The 16133-nt window shown below is 42.2% G+C and overlaps 1 protein-coding gene and 1 long non-coding RNA gene across 15 annotated transcripts in view; one reads left to right on the top strand and one right to left on the bottom strand.

The window, feature by feature from the left end:
- The first annotated feature begins 244 nt into the window (after window positions 1-244).
- Window positions 245-13739, top strand: LOC309660856. The gene is made up of 2 exons (XR_014263684.1): window positions 245-6184; window positions 6563-13739. It is a non-coding gene; the product is annotated as an uncharacterized lncRNA (long non-coding RNA).
- RAPGEF2 (Rap guanine nucleotide exchange factor 2) overlaps window positions 13649-16133 on the bottom strand; it is a 246738-nt gene continuing 244253 nt past the window's right edge. For all 14 annotated transcript variants that reach the window (XM_082461630.1, XM_082461631.1, XM_082461642.1 and 11 more), the window contains one exon: window positions 13649-15713. In XM_082461630.1, the coding sequence (XP_082317756.1) occupies window positions 15688-15713 (26 nt within the window). In that variant the 3' untranslated portion in view covers window positions 13649-15687. The remainder of the gene's footprint in view (window positions 15714-16133) is intronic.

Raw genomic sequence — 16133 nt, 5'->3', positions numbered from 1 at the left:
TCTATATTGTTATGTTTGAAGTGAGTTTTTTGTGAACAGCAGATAGGTGGATCAGGTTTTTAATGCACTCTGCCAATCTTTATTTTTTAATTGGTGTATTTAGCAATTTGCATTTAAATTATTGGTATGGTAGACTTTAAATCTGCCAAATCTGTTTGATCTATTTGCCATTTCTTGGTTTTCTTTTTCCTTCCTGACTGCATGTTACCTGAACATATTTTAGTATTCCATTTTGGTTCATCCAGTGTTTTTGAATGTATCTTCTTATATAGTTTTTTAGTGATTGCTAGGTATTACATTATATATTCATAACTTGTAACCATCTCCTGGTATCATTATTTTACCAATTTGAGAGAAGTATAGAAACCTTATCTTTATGTCATTTTACTCTCCCCCATTTATAAATGGCTTAAATATTTTTCTGTATTCATTCAGAACCACATCTAGCAGTATTATGACTTTTGCTTCAACTCTCAAACATAATTTAGGAAACCCAAAATAAGAAAAAAAAATGTTTTATATTTACATCATATTTACTCTTTCCATTGTTCTTTCTTCCTTTCAGATGTTGCAAATTTCCTTCTTTCATCATTTCTTTTCTGTTTTGAGAACTTCTTTTAGCTGTTCTTTTAGGGTAGGTCTATTGGTGAGAAATCTTATTAGTTTTTCTTTGTCTGAGAATGCCTTCTTTCCTCTTCATTTGTGATGGGTATCTAGCTGAGTATAGATTTTGTGTTGACAGTTCTTTTCTTTCATCACTTCAAAAATGTTGAGTCACTTCCTTATGGCTTCCATGGTTTCCCATGATAAATCTGTTATTCAGATGGTTTTTCTTACATAGTTAGGATGCCATTTCCCTTTCACTTTTCAGCTATTATTTCTTTAAGTGCTTTTTCAGTTCTGTCCTCTTTGCCTGCTTCTTCTAAGGACTCAGATGACAAGAATGTTAAATATTTTGTTATAGTCCCAGAGGTCCCTGAAGGTCTCTTTACCCTTTTTCAATCTATTTTTCTCTTTTTCAGATTGGGTAATTTCTTTTGCCCTGTCTTCAAGTTCACTGATTCTTTCCTCTCTCCCCTCTATTCTGCCGTTGAGCGCATTAATTGAGTTTTTTATTTTGGTTACTGTATTTTTCAGTTCTAAAGGTTTCATTTCTCTTTTTATGTCTTCTATTTCCTTGGTGATACAGTCTACATTTGTTTGTTTCAAGCACATTGGTAATGCTTATTGAAGCATTTTTATGATGAATCCTCTAAAATGTCTATCAGATAACTCAAACATTTTTATCATCTTAATGTTGGCATCTATTCACTGACTTTTTTTCATTCAGTTTGAGATCTTCCTGGTTCTCGGTATGAGTGATTTTCTATTAAAACCTAGACATTATATAATGGGATTTGGACTTTATTTAAATTTCTGGTCTAGGTAATTTCTTGTAGAAGGGCAAACAGAAGTGGAGGTTGCACTGCCTCCTTCTGGAGATGGGGTGGAATTTCAGGTTCCCACTTGATCTTCATTGGCACCTGAGGGGAGGGGCCCCTCATGACTGCTGGAGTCCCTTTCCTACACTCAGCCTCCACTGCTACCTCCCTGTGAGAGGGGTCAAGGGGCCTTGTTACTGCTCCCCTCATGGCCTCCACTGACCTCATGGCCTCACTACTACTGGGTGGAGATAAAAGTCCCAACTCTCCAGCCAGCCTCCTCTGAAAGCACCCCAGCAAGGAGGGACAGGGCATCTCATTACTGTTCATACTGCCAAGTAGGTGCAGAAATGTACGTGGTCCCCACTGACACTGCCTGGGAGGGAGGAAAGTCCCAGCTCCTGCTCAGTTTTTTCTGGCACTAGACCAGTGGGGGTTTTAAGGGGAGGTTGGTGCCGCTGCCATTACAGCCTGAGAATAGTGGAAACTAGGCTTCCCACCTCAGCCTTTGCTGGCATGGGTAAGGCGGGGCTCCAATTTTTTCTGCAGTGTTTCACTGGAGCAGTGCAGTTACTGTCTAACAGTTTTCTGTCTTGCTAGTTGCCCATTTCTTGGTTCTTTGGCTACAGAGCAGGCTTGTTTTGTTTGGTCTGCATTCACTGGCAATTCTGGGTTGCTGGCTTCTTTAGCTCCAAGTCTGGGATATGTGAGGCAAAAAGAAAACAGCAGGAGCACATCACCTCTGGTCCTGAGGTCTCAAACCAATCTGGTCCTGAGAAGAACCAATCATCTGTTGGTTTTATATATAATGTCAGGGTTTTTAGTTTTACTTGGTGGAAGGAGTAAGGAAAACACATTTATTCCATCTTCCCAGAGGTAAGACTTTTAAAAAAATGAAACTGCAGTAAGCTACTATAAACACTAGAGGTCTCTTCTAACATACATATAAAAAAATTTTTTTTTAATTGAAGGAAGGCCAATTTTCAGCATTCTCAAACATAATTCTGAAGGACTAAATTGGTGTTTTGATTTATTTTCAGTTCTTAAATATCCAAATTTTCTTAAATTTCATCTTGAAAAAAAATCAGCTTTATCTAATTATTTTCTCAAGATTACATTATTCAGTGGAAGAGGTTATAGGCCTGAGTAAACTGTGGTATTATTATTATTATTCATCCACATTAATCAGTTTATCTTTGACATGTTATGTTCATTAAAATCCTTGAAGGAAACACATCACTGCCTGCAAAGACATTACTATCTGAAACTACAAAGTAAAACTTAAAATAAGGTTTCAGAATTTTGAAATTAGTTCTATTATTTATGTATCTTTCATCAAAAAACATTCATTGAAAACCTAAATTATTCCCACAACTTGAAGAAAGGCAGTTCATACACACACACTAAAACCTTTCCCATTTTAGCAAATCTTGTCAGCTGGAGTGGGACAGCAGATGTTATAACACTTGAATTTCTAAATTTTTGTTTACCAGATGTAAACCAAAAAATGAGCTAAATATTGCATCTAGAAAAACAGAATTCTTGGAGCTTTTCCCATTGATTGTCAGCTCCCATTGTCAGTGTTGTCTGCTCGTAACCTCTCACCCACATTCTTTCATCTTCTTTCAGAATAGAGTGATCAATCTTTCCAAGTGCCACCGCAGAAATTCAAATGGCAACTCTTCATGCCTTTGGAAATGCAGATTATCATTCCAGTTCAAATGTAGGTAAAGGTCATAAACTGCTTCTCTAGCCCTGTTCTTTATCAGCCTTTGGCCATCTAAAAATTTAAAACCAATTCTTCACCTTCAGATAGAGGCATTCCCATGACCTCTACCTGGACCAGCGGGATTTTACTATTAAATCTCTTCCGTATTTAGAAATCAAAAATTACAATAACAAAACATGGATGCCATTTTAAACCAAGCTTCCCTAAACTTTTGACCTGGGTGCTTTTGTGAGTGAAGAAGGTGAGGGAAAAACTGACCTTCTTCCAATAGAAAACTTTTCAGTTGCCTATTACTTAGAATTAGTGGTCAGTCTTGACAGCTTAGGAAAAAGCAAAGTCAAAAAGCTGCATAATGAAAGACACCCCCGGCGTTTACTGAAAATGATACACGTGAAACAAAAGCAGATGTGCTTTATGCTCAGGAAGCTCCAGAATGCACCTGCTGGAGTTTTCCAGTGTCTTCTCCCCCTACTTCCTGCTGACTGCTACCTGTTACTTATCCACAGAAGCCAACACCTGTCTCACCTACTTCACGGAGGGTCTGGAGGAAGGAATGAGATAAGAAATGCAAGGAGGATATGGAAAGTCCAAAATAATATTCACGTTTTCTCTGTGAACAAACTGTAGTCATGGTACTCTGTAAGCTATTTTTTTTCAAAGCTGAAAGAGACATTGCTGAAGCTTGTCAGAGTTGGCTGGCAGTGTGGGGGAGGACTTTGGGGAAAAATAGAACAACATATAAAAAAGCACCGAAGTCTAATTTAAAGCACTGAAGGAAACACAGGCAGTGTTTGTACAGAGTAAGAGGAGAGATTGAAGAAACATGATCCAGGTCCTGAGCAGCCTAGTTTATTTCAAAAGCAGTGTTTTCTTTATGCTTTAAAGACAGGAGGCCACGAAGTGCTTCTAAGCAGAAGAGACAAATGAATCGATTTACGGTTCAGAAAGATCTTGCTAATGGTTCTTGGAGGGGCAGCTGACAGTGGTGCGACTGGAGGTCCCGAGATGCATTGGAAGCCCATCACCAGAGTCCAGGAAGGAAATGTGGAGTCCTGAGCTAAGGCAGTAAGGGTGGGAACAGAGATACTGGGGATGTTGGGTAGAGAGAACTCTGGATGCCGGTTCTGTTTAGGAGAGAAAAGGCAACTGAGGATAACTCTCAGATTTACTGACGTAAAAACTGGATGGAGGGTTTTAGGTGTTGTCGTTGTTGTTTAGTGTTGTCTTCTCATAAACCTCTAAGAATAATTTTGATGTCACAGTTCTCCTAAAATGTGTGAAACCAAGGCTCCGCTATGCACTTGTGCTTATGTGAAGTTGTAAATCACCTCAGCCTGATGTTATCTATAGGATAGACAAAATTCAGCATTCAAAAATAATTGAAAAATGAAAGCATTTTGTGTTGAAATGACATGATGTCCTGAGTTTTCTTCAAAATAATCCATCAAGGGAGCAGGAGTATATGGGGTTAAAAATGAAATAAGATTACTTATCTGTTAATAATTGTTGAAAATGATCCTGTGGAAGAGTGGCAGTGTACCATCCTCTCCACCTCTGTGCATGTTTTAAAAGGTACATAATGAATATTTATTTTAAACTAACTGAAAAACAAAGTAAATAGATGCACAAGTTTCTTAAAATCTTCTGAGGAAATTTTGTTGCAAAAAAAAAGCAAGAGAGAACTTCCCTGGTGGTGCAGTGGTTAAGAATCCACCTGCCAATGAAGGGGACACGGGTTCAAGCCCTTGTCCGGGAAGATCCCACATGCCACGGAGCAACTAAGCCCGTGCACCACAACTACTGAGCCTGTGCTCTAGAGCCCGCAAGCCACAACTACTGAGCCCACGTGCTACAACTACTGAAGCCCGCGCACCCTAGAGCCCGTGCTCTGCAACAAGAGAAGCCACCGCAACGAGAAGCCTGCGCACCACAACGAAGAGTAGCCCCCGCTCGCCGCAACTAGGGAAAGCCTGTGCACAGCAACGAAGACCCAATGCAGCCAAAAAATAATTAATTAACTTTAAAAATAAAAAAGCAAGAAAATACCATTCTGGGAATTAGGCAGTAATGGCAGTTCAGTGTTTTAATCTCTCTGAATTTCCCATTAAAAACAATCAGGGCAACCAAGAAGCAAAACCAAAGACAGAGATCTACTAAATTACTATCGATGGCTCCCTGAAAAGCATGGTAGACTATTGGGAGAACAGCGGCAGAAATGGAGGGCACTTTGCAGGCCTCGTGGTGCAGAAGGTTCCAGCAGGGCTGCCGGAAGGCTGAGGATTCTGGGTCCATCCGGGAGCTGCTGCCTATGAATCCCTGACGGTGACTAACCAGACCAGCTCTCCATGGCAAAGCCCTGCACCGAGGCACAGATGCCGAGAGCAGAGCCCTCAGTGAGTAGCACAGGGACAGCAGGGGAGGAGGAAAGGGGAGCATCCAGATGAGGGAGGACATAGATGGGCTCCAGGTTAGACACTTACAGCCTGCCTCCTGTTCACACTTCCGGATAAAATAACAACAGGAGCAGGGCAAGTAGCTGGAGTGTGCCTCCTGTGGACACTTAAAGGTAACAGTCACGGCAGGGGCAGAGAGGAACCGAGTCCTGCTCGTGGAAAACATAAAGAGACCGCATATTCCTCGTTCTCAAGGTCAAGGAGACCTTCCCAACTGCACACGTGCAGAAAGTCTCCTCAGGGGTCAAAAGGGAGGGGCGCCACCCCATAGTAAGTGATGTCAACCTACCCACAGGCCTCTTTGCTAGAATCCGTCTTGACTAAGAGATGTGCTCACCCAGGGGAAGACCCTGAGATAAACCAAATACAGACTCAGAGCCAGACAAAGCAAGATGATTGGCTAGAGGAAACCCAGAAGAACTGCCCCATAAAAGATTCAACCTACCACGAGGGCGCGACTTTCTGTCTTGAGTCCAGCCGCGTGAGCCTATTCACAGGTACTCTTTTCCTCCTAATAAACACTGTACTTGTTTCACTACTTTCGGTCTCTTTGTGGAAATTCATTTCTATAAAGCCGACAGGCCATTAATTACATGGGACTGAGTGAACTGATGGGGATGAGTATAATTTTTGTGACTTTCTGTCTGAATTAAAAAAGAAAAAAAATCCCACAAGGACTCAGAGGCAAAGAATATACAAATCAATTTTCACGGCAAAGTAAAGGAGCTGTTACAGTGGAGGATTACTGGACTGAATGTCAATATTATGACATAGTATGAGTGTGTTTCATGTTTGGTAATGGCAATCATTGTTGCTTTTGTTGTGGTCATCCATGTACAATGCTTGGTGTCAGTCTATTTATCTCTTGTAAAAATAAAATACAGTGTGTGTGTGTGAAAAAAAAAAAAAGAAATAAACTCCTGCAGAGAAAAAAAAAAAAAAAAAAAAAAAGTCGACAGGCCAGGACCACTGGCCTTCGTGGTCTAGTTGTTAGGATTCAGCTCTCTTACTGCCGTAGCCTGACTTCAATATCTGGTCGGGAACCAAAATCCTGATTCAAGCCGCTGCAGGCGGAGGCCACCTGAGATCACAGATAAGATCAGGGGAGAGGGGCCGAAGAGGAAAATCCCAGGAAGTTCACTTTCTGAAAACAACAAAACAGAGAGATCTAGAGTCATGAAGTCAGAAAACCTATCCTGGCTCATTCATCCCTCGTAAAAAGACAGAAATACTCCTGTCACTTAAAAATGAGCTGCAGAAAAGGATTTATTAAATCTCAAACAAAGTTGTTATTATTAGAAAAAGAGAACTGGGAGTATATTAAATCCTTACTTACTGTGAAATAATGCCAGAAATTCAAGCTCACGCAATGAATAAGAACTTCAACTATTTCAAAATATCTTAAAATAATATAAGGAAAACTATTATAAGCTTTGATAAAAACATCAAAAATCAGAATTTTTAAATTGCATAAATAAGAGTAGAAAAAAAGAAAGTGTTAAATGAAAAGTGAAAGAACCCAGAAATTATTTAGGAAAAAATCATTTGAGAAACAAAGATAAACCAAATGAAACACAATAACAAATACAACACAAAATGCTTTAAGGGAAGTAGAAGATAGCAAAGGAGGTTATTTTTAAATATCAAAAGGAAATGAAGAAAGAGACAAAAAGGATTTGACAGAAAGTGGTAGCTATAGAAAACAGCAAAAGAAGATCTAATGTGTATTATAGGGGGCCTCTGAAGAGGAAAACCAAATAATTCAAAAGAACAAATGCTGAAATCTAAAATTCAACAGAACTTTCTTTAGGGAGGATGTGAAACTACTGAATGTGCTCCCTGCTTGTATGAAATAGTAGCCAACAACTCACAGTACAAGATTTTTTCTAACAAAACTATAACTTTTCAGGGGGGAAAAAATGTATTTTAGGCATCAATGCAAAAAGACCACAGTATAATCAGCCCTCCATGCCCAGGGGTTTCACATCCGCAGATGCAACCAACTTCGGATCAAAAATGTTCGGAAAAAAATTCCAGAAAGTTCCAAAAAGCAAAACTTGAATTTGTCACACACTGGCAACTGTTTACATAGCATTTACATTGTATTTACAACTATTTACAAAGCATTTACACTGTATTAGGTATTATAAGTAATCTAGAGAATTTAAAGTATATAGGAGGATGTGCTTAAGTTAGATGCAAATACCATACCATTTTATATTAGGAATTTGAGCATCTGTGGATTCTGGTATCCAAGGGGGGTCCTGGAATCAATCCCCCGTGGATTCCAAGGGACAACTGTACTTAAAAGGACAAGAAACTCAGTTTATCATCAGATTTTGAGTTAGTACTACTTTATGCAAGAAGATAATGGCATACTCTTTAAGATGCTCAAGAAAAGAAGGGAGCTAGGGATTTTAGATTCAGTCAAACTAAAGCAAGAACTTTCCCCATGAATCTTTCCTAATGAACCTTCTAGAGAACTAACTTCAAACAACCAAAATGACCAGAGAAACAGTATCATAAAGGTGGTGAAATATAGCTAAGATTGTGAGCCTGGCTCCTACCTTCCAGGAAAACCTCTATAATTTTGCGCCAGACCACAAACTTCTGCCTATTTCAAGCAAAGGATTGTTTGCTTTCGTGGTTCTGACATTTCTAGTTTAGATTCAGACAACTAAGTCAACATTTACCAGATTTCTAGGGAAAAACATTTCTGGAAGATTCAGGACACATTTCAAAGAATGAAAGTAACATTTTAGCAAACTGTCGAAAATTAATACTTACTGCTGCCCAATAAATTACGCCTAAAACACAGTAACGTAAAACAACAAATAGTTTCTGTGGTCAGGAATCTGGGAGCAGCTTAGCTGTTTGGTTGCCTCGCAGGCTCTCATGCTGTTGCAGGCAAGTTGTCCACCAGGGCACCAGGCACCTCAAGGCTTCCGTGGAGCTGAAACGTTCTTCCAAGCTCACTGGCGTGCCTGTTGGCCAGTCCTTCACCACCAGGGCCTCTGCCGGGGCTGCCTGAGTGGCCTCAGGGCCTGGCAGCTGGCTCTCCCCAAGAGCTGTGTGTGCTCCAAAAGAAAAGCAAGAACTCAAGACAGACGTTGCCGTCTTTTATAACCTAACCTTGGAAGTTACGTGCCTTCACTTCTACCATATTCTATGAGTCAGACGGACCAACATCTATCATAGAAGGGGACACAAGGGTATAAAAACCAGGAAACAGAGATCACGGAGGGCTGTTTTGGAGACTCAGAGATGTAAATTTCTCCAAGTCACATAATTGGAAGCAGGAAGATTTGGGTTTTAGACCAAGATCTATGTGACGCCAGAAACTATTCTATTTATAATATAGTCAAACCAAGATGGAATGTGGATTGTTAAGGTTCTAGATCTTCCTCTTCTAATGAAACAACAAGAAAAATGGAACTAACATTTCTTAAGAGTCTCATATCTATACTTTCCACAGATAAATGAGTTTTACCTTGTCCTCAAGTGACCCTGGATGTCCACACTCCTTCAAATTCACCCTAACAGCTTAGTTGTTCGTCATTTTCAAGTAGAAACTCATAATTTTCATGTGTGACTTATGTCTACTTGTTTTTAGTAAGGAAGGATCAAAATGGTCTGGGTAATAGGAGCCCAACCTAAATTTTAAGGAAGTGGTTTTCAACCTTTTTTTGTTGACACATTTCATTATATGTCTCAGTGTGGGCTGCTATAACAAATTATCATAGATTGGGTGCGCATACACAACAGAAATTTATTCCCCACAGTTCTGGAGGCTGGAAGTCTGAGATCAGGGCAATAGCCTGGATGAATTCTGGAGAGAGGTCTCCATGCAGACTGCTGAATTCTCGTTGTATCCTCACAGGTGGAAAGCAGAGAGAGGCAGCAAGCTCTCTCCTGACCCTTATAAGGGCACTAAACCCGTTCACGAGGGCTCCACCCTCATGACCTCACCTAATCCTGATGACCTCTCACAGGTTCCTCCTCTTAATATCATCACATGGCGGAGTATTCATTTCAACATATGAATCTTGGGGACACAACATTCAGTTAATAACATCACCTATCCAAATCTTATGCTCCAACAATCCAGAGTGCGTTTTCTTTTTTAAAAAACCACTTTACTGAGGTATGATTGACACACAAACAGAAAAGTGCTTTTTCAATCATTGTATCAATACTTTGGTATGCAGCAGAAGCGCTTTGTTTGTATTTCCATTTCTTCATCCAGAATGTAGAAAAGACAAGTACTCAAGAGGTAGGATTTCGTGCAATTTTAAACACTTTACTGTCTCATCAAAGACTGGTGTGGTTTTGTTTGCTGGTTTGTTTGTTTTACTGCAAGTACACGATGGTGAAAAACACAGTGACTGCTGGTTCGCTTTGGTGCCGCTGCTTTAATCCTTGCTAAGGTACCACCCTTGCTTTTGTACCATTAGTGCAATGTCAATGCAGAGAAAAGAGCAAATGATGCGTTAGTATTATTATTTCCATAATAACAAAGCTTATGAAACTTCTGACCGTGAAGAACGTGAAAGTGTCTTGAGAAAAATGGCTTTCAAATTGTGATAATCATTAGACTCTGATCATTGAAAAACTTTCACTTGAGTTTTTGAGGACTTCTGAGACATTTTCCTATTCCTATAGCCGGAGCCCTTGGCCTGGGCTCACGACCCCACCCCTGCCCTGACAGTACCCCTACCACATCCCACGCCAGGCAGACCGTGCCAGCTGGCCTCATGCCCAGTCCAAGCATCAGGGAGCTGGCTGAAGCAGCCACTTTTCTTGTCCCCCCTGGACCTTCACAAGGGCTCTGCTCTGCACTGGCCTTGGGTCCCACAGCACAGGCTGTGGGTTCCAATCACGCCTCTGGTTTGGGGCCATGAGGTGACGATAATGCAGCCTCCTTAGCCACCACTTGCTCATTCACACTGTTACAGTGTGTTTGTGCACTTGCAAACCTCTCTCCACCTTTTACGAAATATGTCTACAAATAAATGCTGGAGAGGGTGTGGAGAAAAGGGAGCCCTCCTGCACTATTGGTGGGAATGTAAATTGGTACAGCCACTCTGAAGAACAGTATGGAGGCTCCTTAAAAAACTGAAAATAGAGTTGCCATATGATCCAGTAACCCCACTGCTGGGCATATATCCAGTGAAAACTCTATTTTGAAAAGGTACATGCACCCCAATGTTCACTGCAGCACTATTTACAATAGCCAGGACATGGAAGCAACATAAATGCCCATCGACACATGAATGGATAAAGATGTGGTACCTATATACAATGGAATATTACTCAGCCATAAAATAGAATGAAATAATGCCATCAAAGGCAACATGGATGGACCTAGAGATTATCATACTAAGTGAAGTAAGTCAGACAGAGAAAGACAAATATCATATGGTATCACTCATATGTGGAATCTAAAATATGATACACATGAACTTATTTACAAAATAGAAAGACTCACAGACATAGAAAACAAACTTATGGTTACCGAAGGGGAAAATGGGGTGAAATTAGGAATTTGGGATTAACATATACACACTACTGTATATAAATAGATAAACAACAAGGACCTACTGTATAGCACAGAGAACTATACTCAGTATCTTGTAATAAGCTATAATGGAAAAGAGTCTGAAAAAGAATATATATATATATATATATATATATATATATATATATGTAGTTGAATCACTTTGCTGTACACCTGAAACTAATACAACATTGTAAATCAACTATACTTCAGTAAAAAAAAAAATTCTTCAAAAAGTACACCAAAAGTTTGCTACTTAGGAAAGGCTCTGTGATACTAAAAACCAGCTACAAAGGAGACCCTGGACTCAGCAGAGTGTTTCCTGGGGAGAGACAAGTACTGGGGTCATTATGAGAGACCCGAAGGACCACAGGTCAGTTTTTAAGGATCTCACCTATCACAAGCAGAGGGAAATGGCACCTGGAGGGCCATCACTGGTGAAGAGTGTCTCATGAACATTCCTTAGAGCCTCCTGGGGGCTCCTGCCATCAGGAACCTGAGATCTCGCTCTGGTGGCTCAGTGGCCCCTGCTACGAATGGTGTCCCCCCAAATCTGTATGTTGGACCCCCCAATCCCCAATGTGACTATATTTGGAGATGGGGCCTTTAAAGGCGTCACTGGGCTTAAATGAGGGCATAAGAGTGAGGCCCTAAATAATAGATAGGACTGAGGTCCTTAGAGGAAGAGAAAAGACACCAGGGGTGCGCTCACAGTGAGAAGGCGGCCGTCTGCAGCCCAGGAAGAGGCCTCTGGAGAGCCACACCTGCCAGCAACTTGACCTTGGACTTCAGCCCCCAGAACTATGAGAAAATACCTTTCTGTGGTATTTTGTTACAGCAGCCCTAGTGCACCAATTCTGGGAGCATAAAGGCAAGAGAGCAATCCGGGATAAGCCCAGGGGGCCCTTGCCCTCTAACCCCAGCCCTCTTCCCCTGCCAGCCCCCAAGCCACCGGGAGCCCAACCCGCACACCAGGAAACGTGGGCCTGTGTCTGCTTCAGGCGCCCGCTGGACTCCCTGCTCGAGTGTCATCCTGGCCAAGGGACATGGGTAGCTCCGTGTGGCAGGTGACCGTGCCAGGTGTGCTCTTGCTCCCGGGGACACTTGGGCTTGTCTTCATCACTAACGCTTTTTAAGAATAAAATAAGGGGGGCTTCCCTGCTGGCGCAGTGGTTGAGAATCTGCCTGCCAATGCAGGGGACACGGGTTCGAGCCCTGGTCCGGGAGGATCCCACATGCCACAGAGCAACTAAGCCCGTGCGCCACAACTACTGAGCCTGCGCTCTAGAGCCCGCGAGCCACAACTACTGAAGCCCGCGCACCTAGAGCCCGTGCTCTGCAACGAGAAGCCACCGCAATAAGAAGCCCGCGCACCGCAACGAAGAGTAGCCCCCGCTCGCCGCAACCAGAGAAAGCCCGTGCGTGGCAACGATGATCCAACACAGCCAAAAATAAATAAAAAAACAAAACAAAACAAAACACATTAGAGAAAAGCTTTTTCAATGACAGAAATTTAAGGAGAGCACGGGTTGCTGTTGTGATAGGGCTTCCCTGAGGGAAGGGTTTCACAGTGAACAGATGATAGAGGCAGACACGTGGGAACACATGTGTCCACACGGGGCACCTGCGTTCTGAACAGGTACAGCTGAAGATACAGGAATGGTTTTCATTCTCCAAACTGTTTTGGTGGCCAGATTTTCAAAATTTACTCACCAAGATAGCACAAATGCCTCAGGAAGAGTTTTAAGTTTGGCCATTTTCCCTTTAGCATCAGGACTGAACTCCTGCCATCTTTCTAGACGCCTTCACATTTCCTCACATTTCGTGCTCACGTTTCCACATCCTTGCCACTCCGCCTTCTGTGGTTTCCGGGTGGGTGATGGACGGGACTTTTATTAACGCCTGCTTGAGGATAAGAAATAATCCTTGATTTCAAAATGTGCTCGAAAGGGTTGCTGCTTAACTGATTCTCACCTTTTTAAATATAAGTGCCCTTCTCATAGACCAAAATATTATTCAGACCTACCACGCATTAGGACTCGTAGACAGAACAATGATATTTGATGTAGAAGTTCCAAATCACTTGCTAGATTGTACTCTTAACTTAGTGGCCAGGATCTTGAATGTATATTGGGAATCAAAAATATTATGTCCCATAGAGATTTTTATTGGAAAGGAATTGGGCAGAGACAAATGCTATGTATTCAATAGATACATAGTGATATCATAATTTTTCACTGAATCTCAAACACTATGAATTCTGGACACATGAATGATATTAATTTCTGTTAACATGAATGGTATCAATTTCTTTTCTCTGAATCAACAGAAAGCTACCTAAAAGAATAGGCTATTTGGGCAGTTTTAGGCGACATCGTCGGTCTACCCTCAGTGCCCTGTGGACTCGCTCCTGCAGTGAGATCCAAGGGCTTTCTTACGCTTCAGTAAGAAAAAGCATGCACGAGTCGTTAAGAATATAGGCAAGGCATTATGTTATATTTATTTATTTTCCAGCTTGTACAAACTGGACGTAGAGGCATAAACATAGTACATTTCTACCATTTTCAACAAAAATATAACCAATATGTACAATTATTGTATTAAAAATACAAAAGGGATACAGACTCCGCCAATGTCTTTCTAAAAGACATACAGGTACAAGTAGTATCAAAAGGATGAGGAAATCACCAGTTAATTGTACATTCTGCACTTGACATCACAGAGCGAACTGAGGTTACACTCCTACTATGTTCTACGGTGACTTAATGCTTAGGTAACATTTGTGCAACTTGTGTAGAGCAAGAGTTCTGTCTTTCTAGATGCACATGAGGTCCACAGCCTAGAGAAGAAAACTGGCAAATAATGCATCTTACATGTAAAATTACAAATGCATCATTGATAATGTAATATATAAGCAAGTAGACAAATGCCATGATACAGGAGAGAATTATTAAATAAAGCACTGACATTGCTTTGATACAGTGAAAAAACACTGCAATTTGACTTTTAAAATTGGAAGCTATTTACGTTTATCTACTGATCAATATGATCAGCTGAATTTAATGGAAAAAAAATCCAAGACCAGCAGTTCCTCACATCTGAGTACTACTCGGATTGGCAGCCTTCACTTTTCCGGAGTCTGTGCAAAAACAACACAAAAATAGACCGGAGGGGTCATCTCAGTCCTTCTGGGGTTAATAGCAGCTGTGAACACGTGGTTGCTACACTCAGGCCTTCTCCGTCTCGGCGTCCGTAAAGCCACTTACGGGTCGGTCTTCGGCGACCGACCCGCCTTGCAAACAAAGGCTGGCGGATCGCACTGGGTTTTGGATCTTTTGATCATCTTCACGCTAAAGGCTTGTTTATTCCCTCATGGCGACCGATCGATACGGGGAGGCTGTCTTGAAAGAGCAGTATGAACAGCTGGCATTAGCGCCAACACCCCGAGCTGCTTTCACTGCAATGCTCTCCAGTTATGAACGTTTCTCTTTGAAAACAAGCAAGAGAATCCCTAAAACTAAATAAACAGAAACCAAAGAAACATAATTTAAAAAAAAAACACGGGGTTTGCCGTCTGTCTCGATGGAGCAGGACACGCCCTCGGGTGACACTGCCCTGCGCTCCACACGCTCAGACACAGGACGCAAGAGTCCCAGTTCCCTCCCCGGCCATGTGCAAACAGTTGTAAAGAAGAGCCCCAGCCCCTGGGGAAGGAGGGGCCGGGGGCCCTGGGATCTAGGTAATTGGCGAACACCTCACGCTTCCAGGATCGGGCACTTCCCGGGCGCGGCCGGGACACAGGAAGCGGGGCCGTGGGCCAGCCTTCCCTCTCCCTGGTGTGACCACACCCTGTCCGGCATATTTGGTTTTTGAGAAACCCCGGCTGGCAACCCTACTTAAAGGTTCAACATAATACTGTAAAATCATTAAATGGATATAATATTTACTCTCTGAACACAATCTTTAAACTCATTTAAAAGAAAAGAAAAAAAACCCAGAAAACGGAGGAGGGCCCTGTAAACAAGCGGACGAGCACTGCACTCAAGGATTTCATTGTTTTCCTTTGTCTTCCTCGGTGGGTTAAAGACCCCAAGTAGTTCCACGGCTGGCTGTTCTCACGATTCCAATGAAACCAAGTGCTAGGACTGGATCGAAATCTAAAAGGAAGATTTTTAAAAAACTCCTTCCAGGCGTGGAGAAGTGCAGCCAGAGTGACTCATGGGTGGTGATGACCTTGGAGTCTGGAATGATGCTGTGTGACGTGGCAGGCAGCCACAGGAGCTTGGAGACGCTGCGCTGTGCATTCAAGCAACAAGGCGGAAAAGTGCCAGGGCGGTTTCTTCACAGTATTTCACATGCAAAGGGGACAGGAAGAAGGGGGGAAGGAGCCCCACGCTGCTTTTAAGGCAGGGAAGGAGGCAAACTGGTCCACCATCCTCAGAGTGTGAGTCCCAAGGCTCTGACGCTAGGGGACGTCTTCTGTGCTCTCCTGTGGGTGGCCGACACGGGCGCAGACAAGCCCGTGCCTCAAACCGCAGACACTTGTTCATCTTCTGCCGACACAACCACGAAAGAAAGGAAGAAACAAAAGAAAAATCAGTAAGCAAGCAAGTCGTTTTCTTGTGCTTAGAGAGAACATGTTCACCGACATGCTAAATAAAAATACCACAGCTGTGTTCTCTTAGTATAGGTCACCTAAGATCCTCAACTTTTTTTCTACCTAATGATTAATAATAATAAAAAAGTTTAAGGGGCTTCCCTGGTGGCGCAGTGGTTAAGAATCCACCTGCCAATGCAGGGGACACGGGTTCGAGCCCTGGTCCGGGAAGATCCCACATACCAAAGAGCAATTAAGCCCATGTGCCACAACTACTGAGCCTGAGCTCTAGAGCCCACGAGCCACAACTACTGAGCCTGTGCACCACAACTACTGAGCCTGCGCTCTAGAGCCCACAAGCCACGACTACTGAGCC

Source organism: Balaenoptera physalus (assembly GCF_965194825.1).
Source record: "Balaenoptera physalus genome assembly, chromosome: 5".
NCBI classification, from domain to species: domain Eukaryota; kingdom Metazoa; phylum Chordata; class Mammalia; order Artiodactyla; family Balaenopteridae; genus Balaenoptera; species Balaenoptera physalus.
Note: the sequence above shows the minus strand (reverse complement) of the source record. Positions and strands in the feature narration are given on the sequence as shown.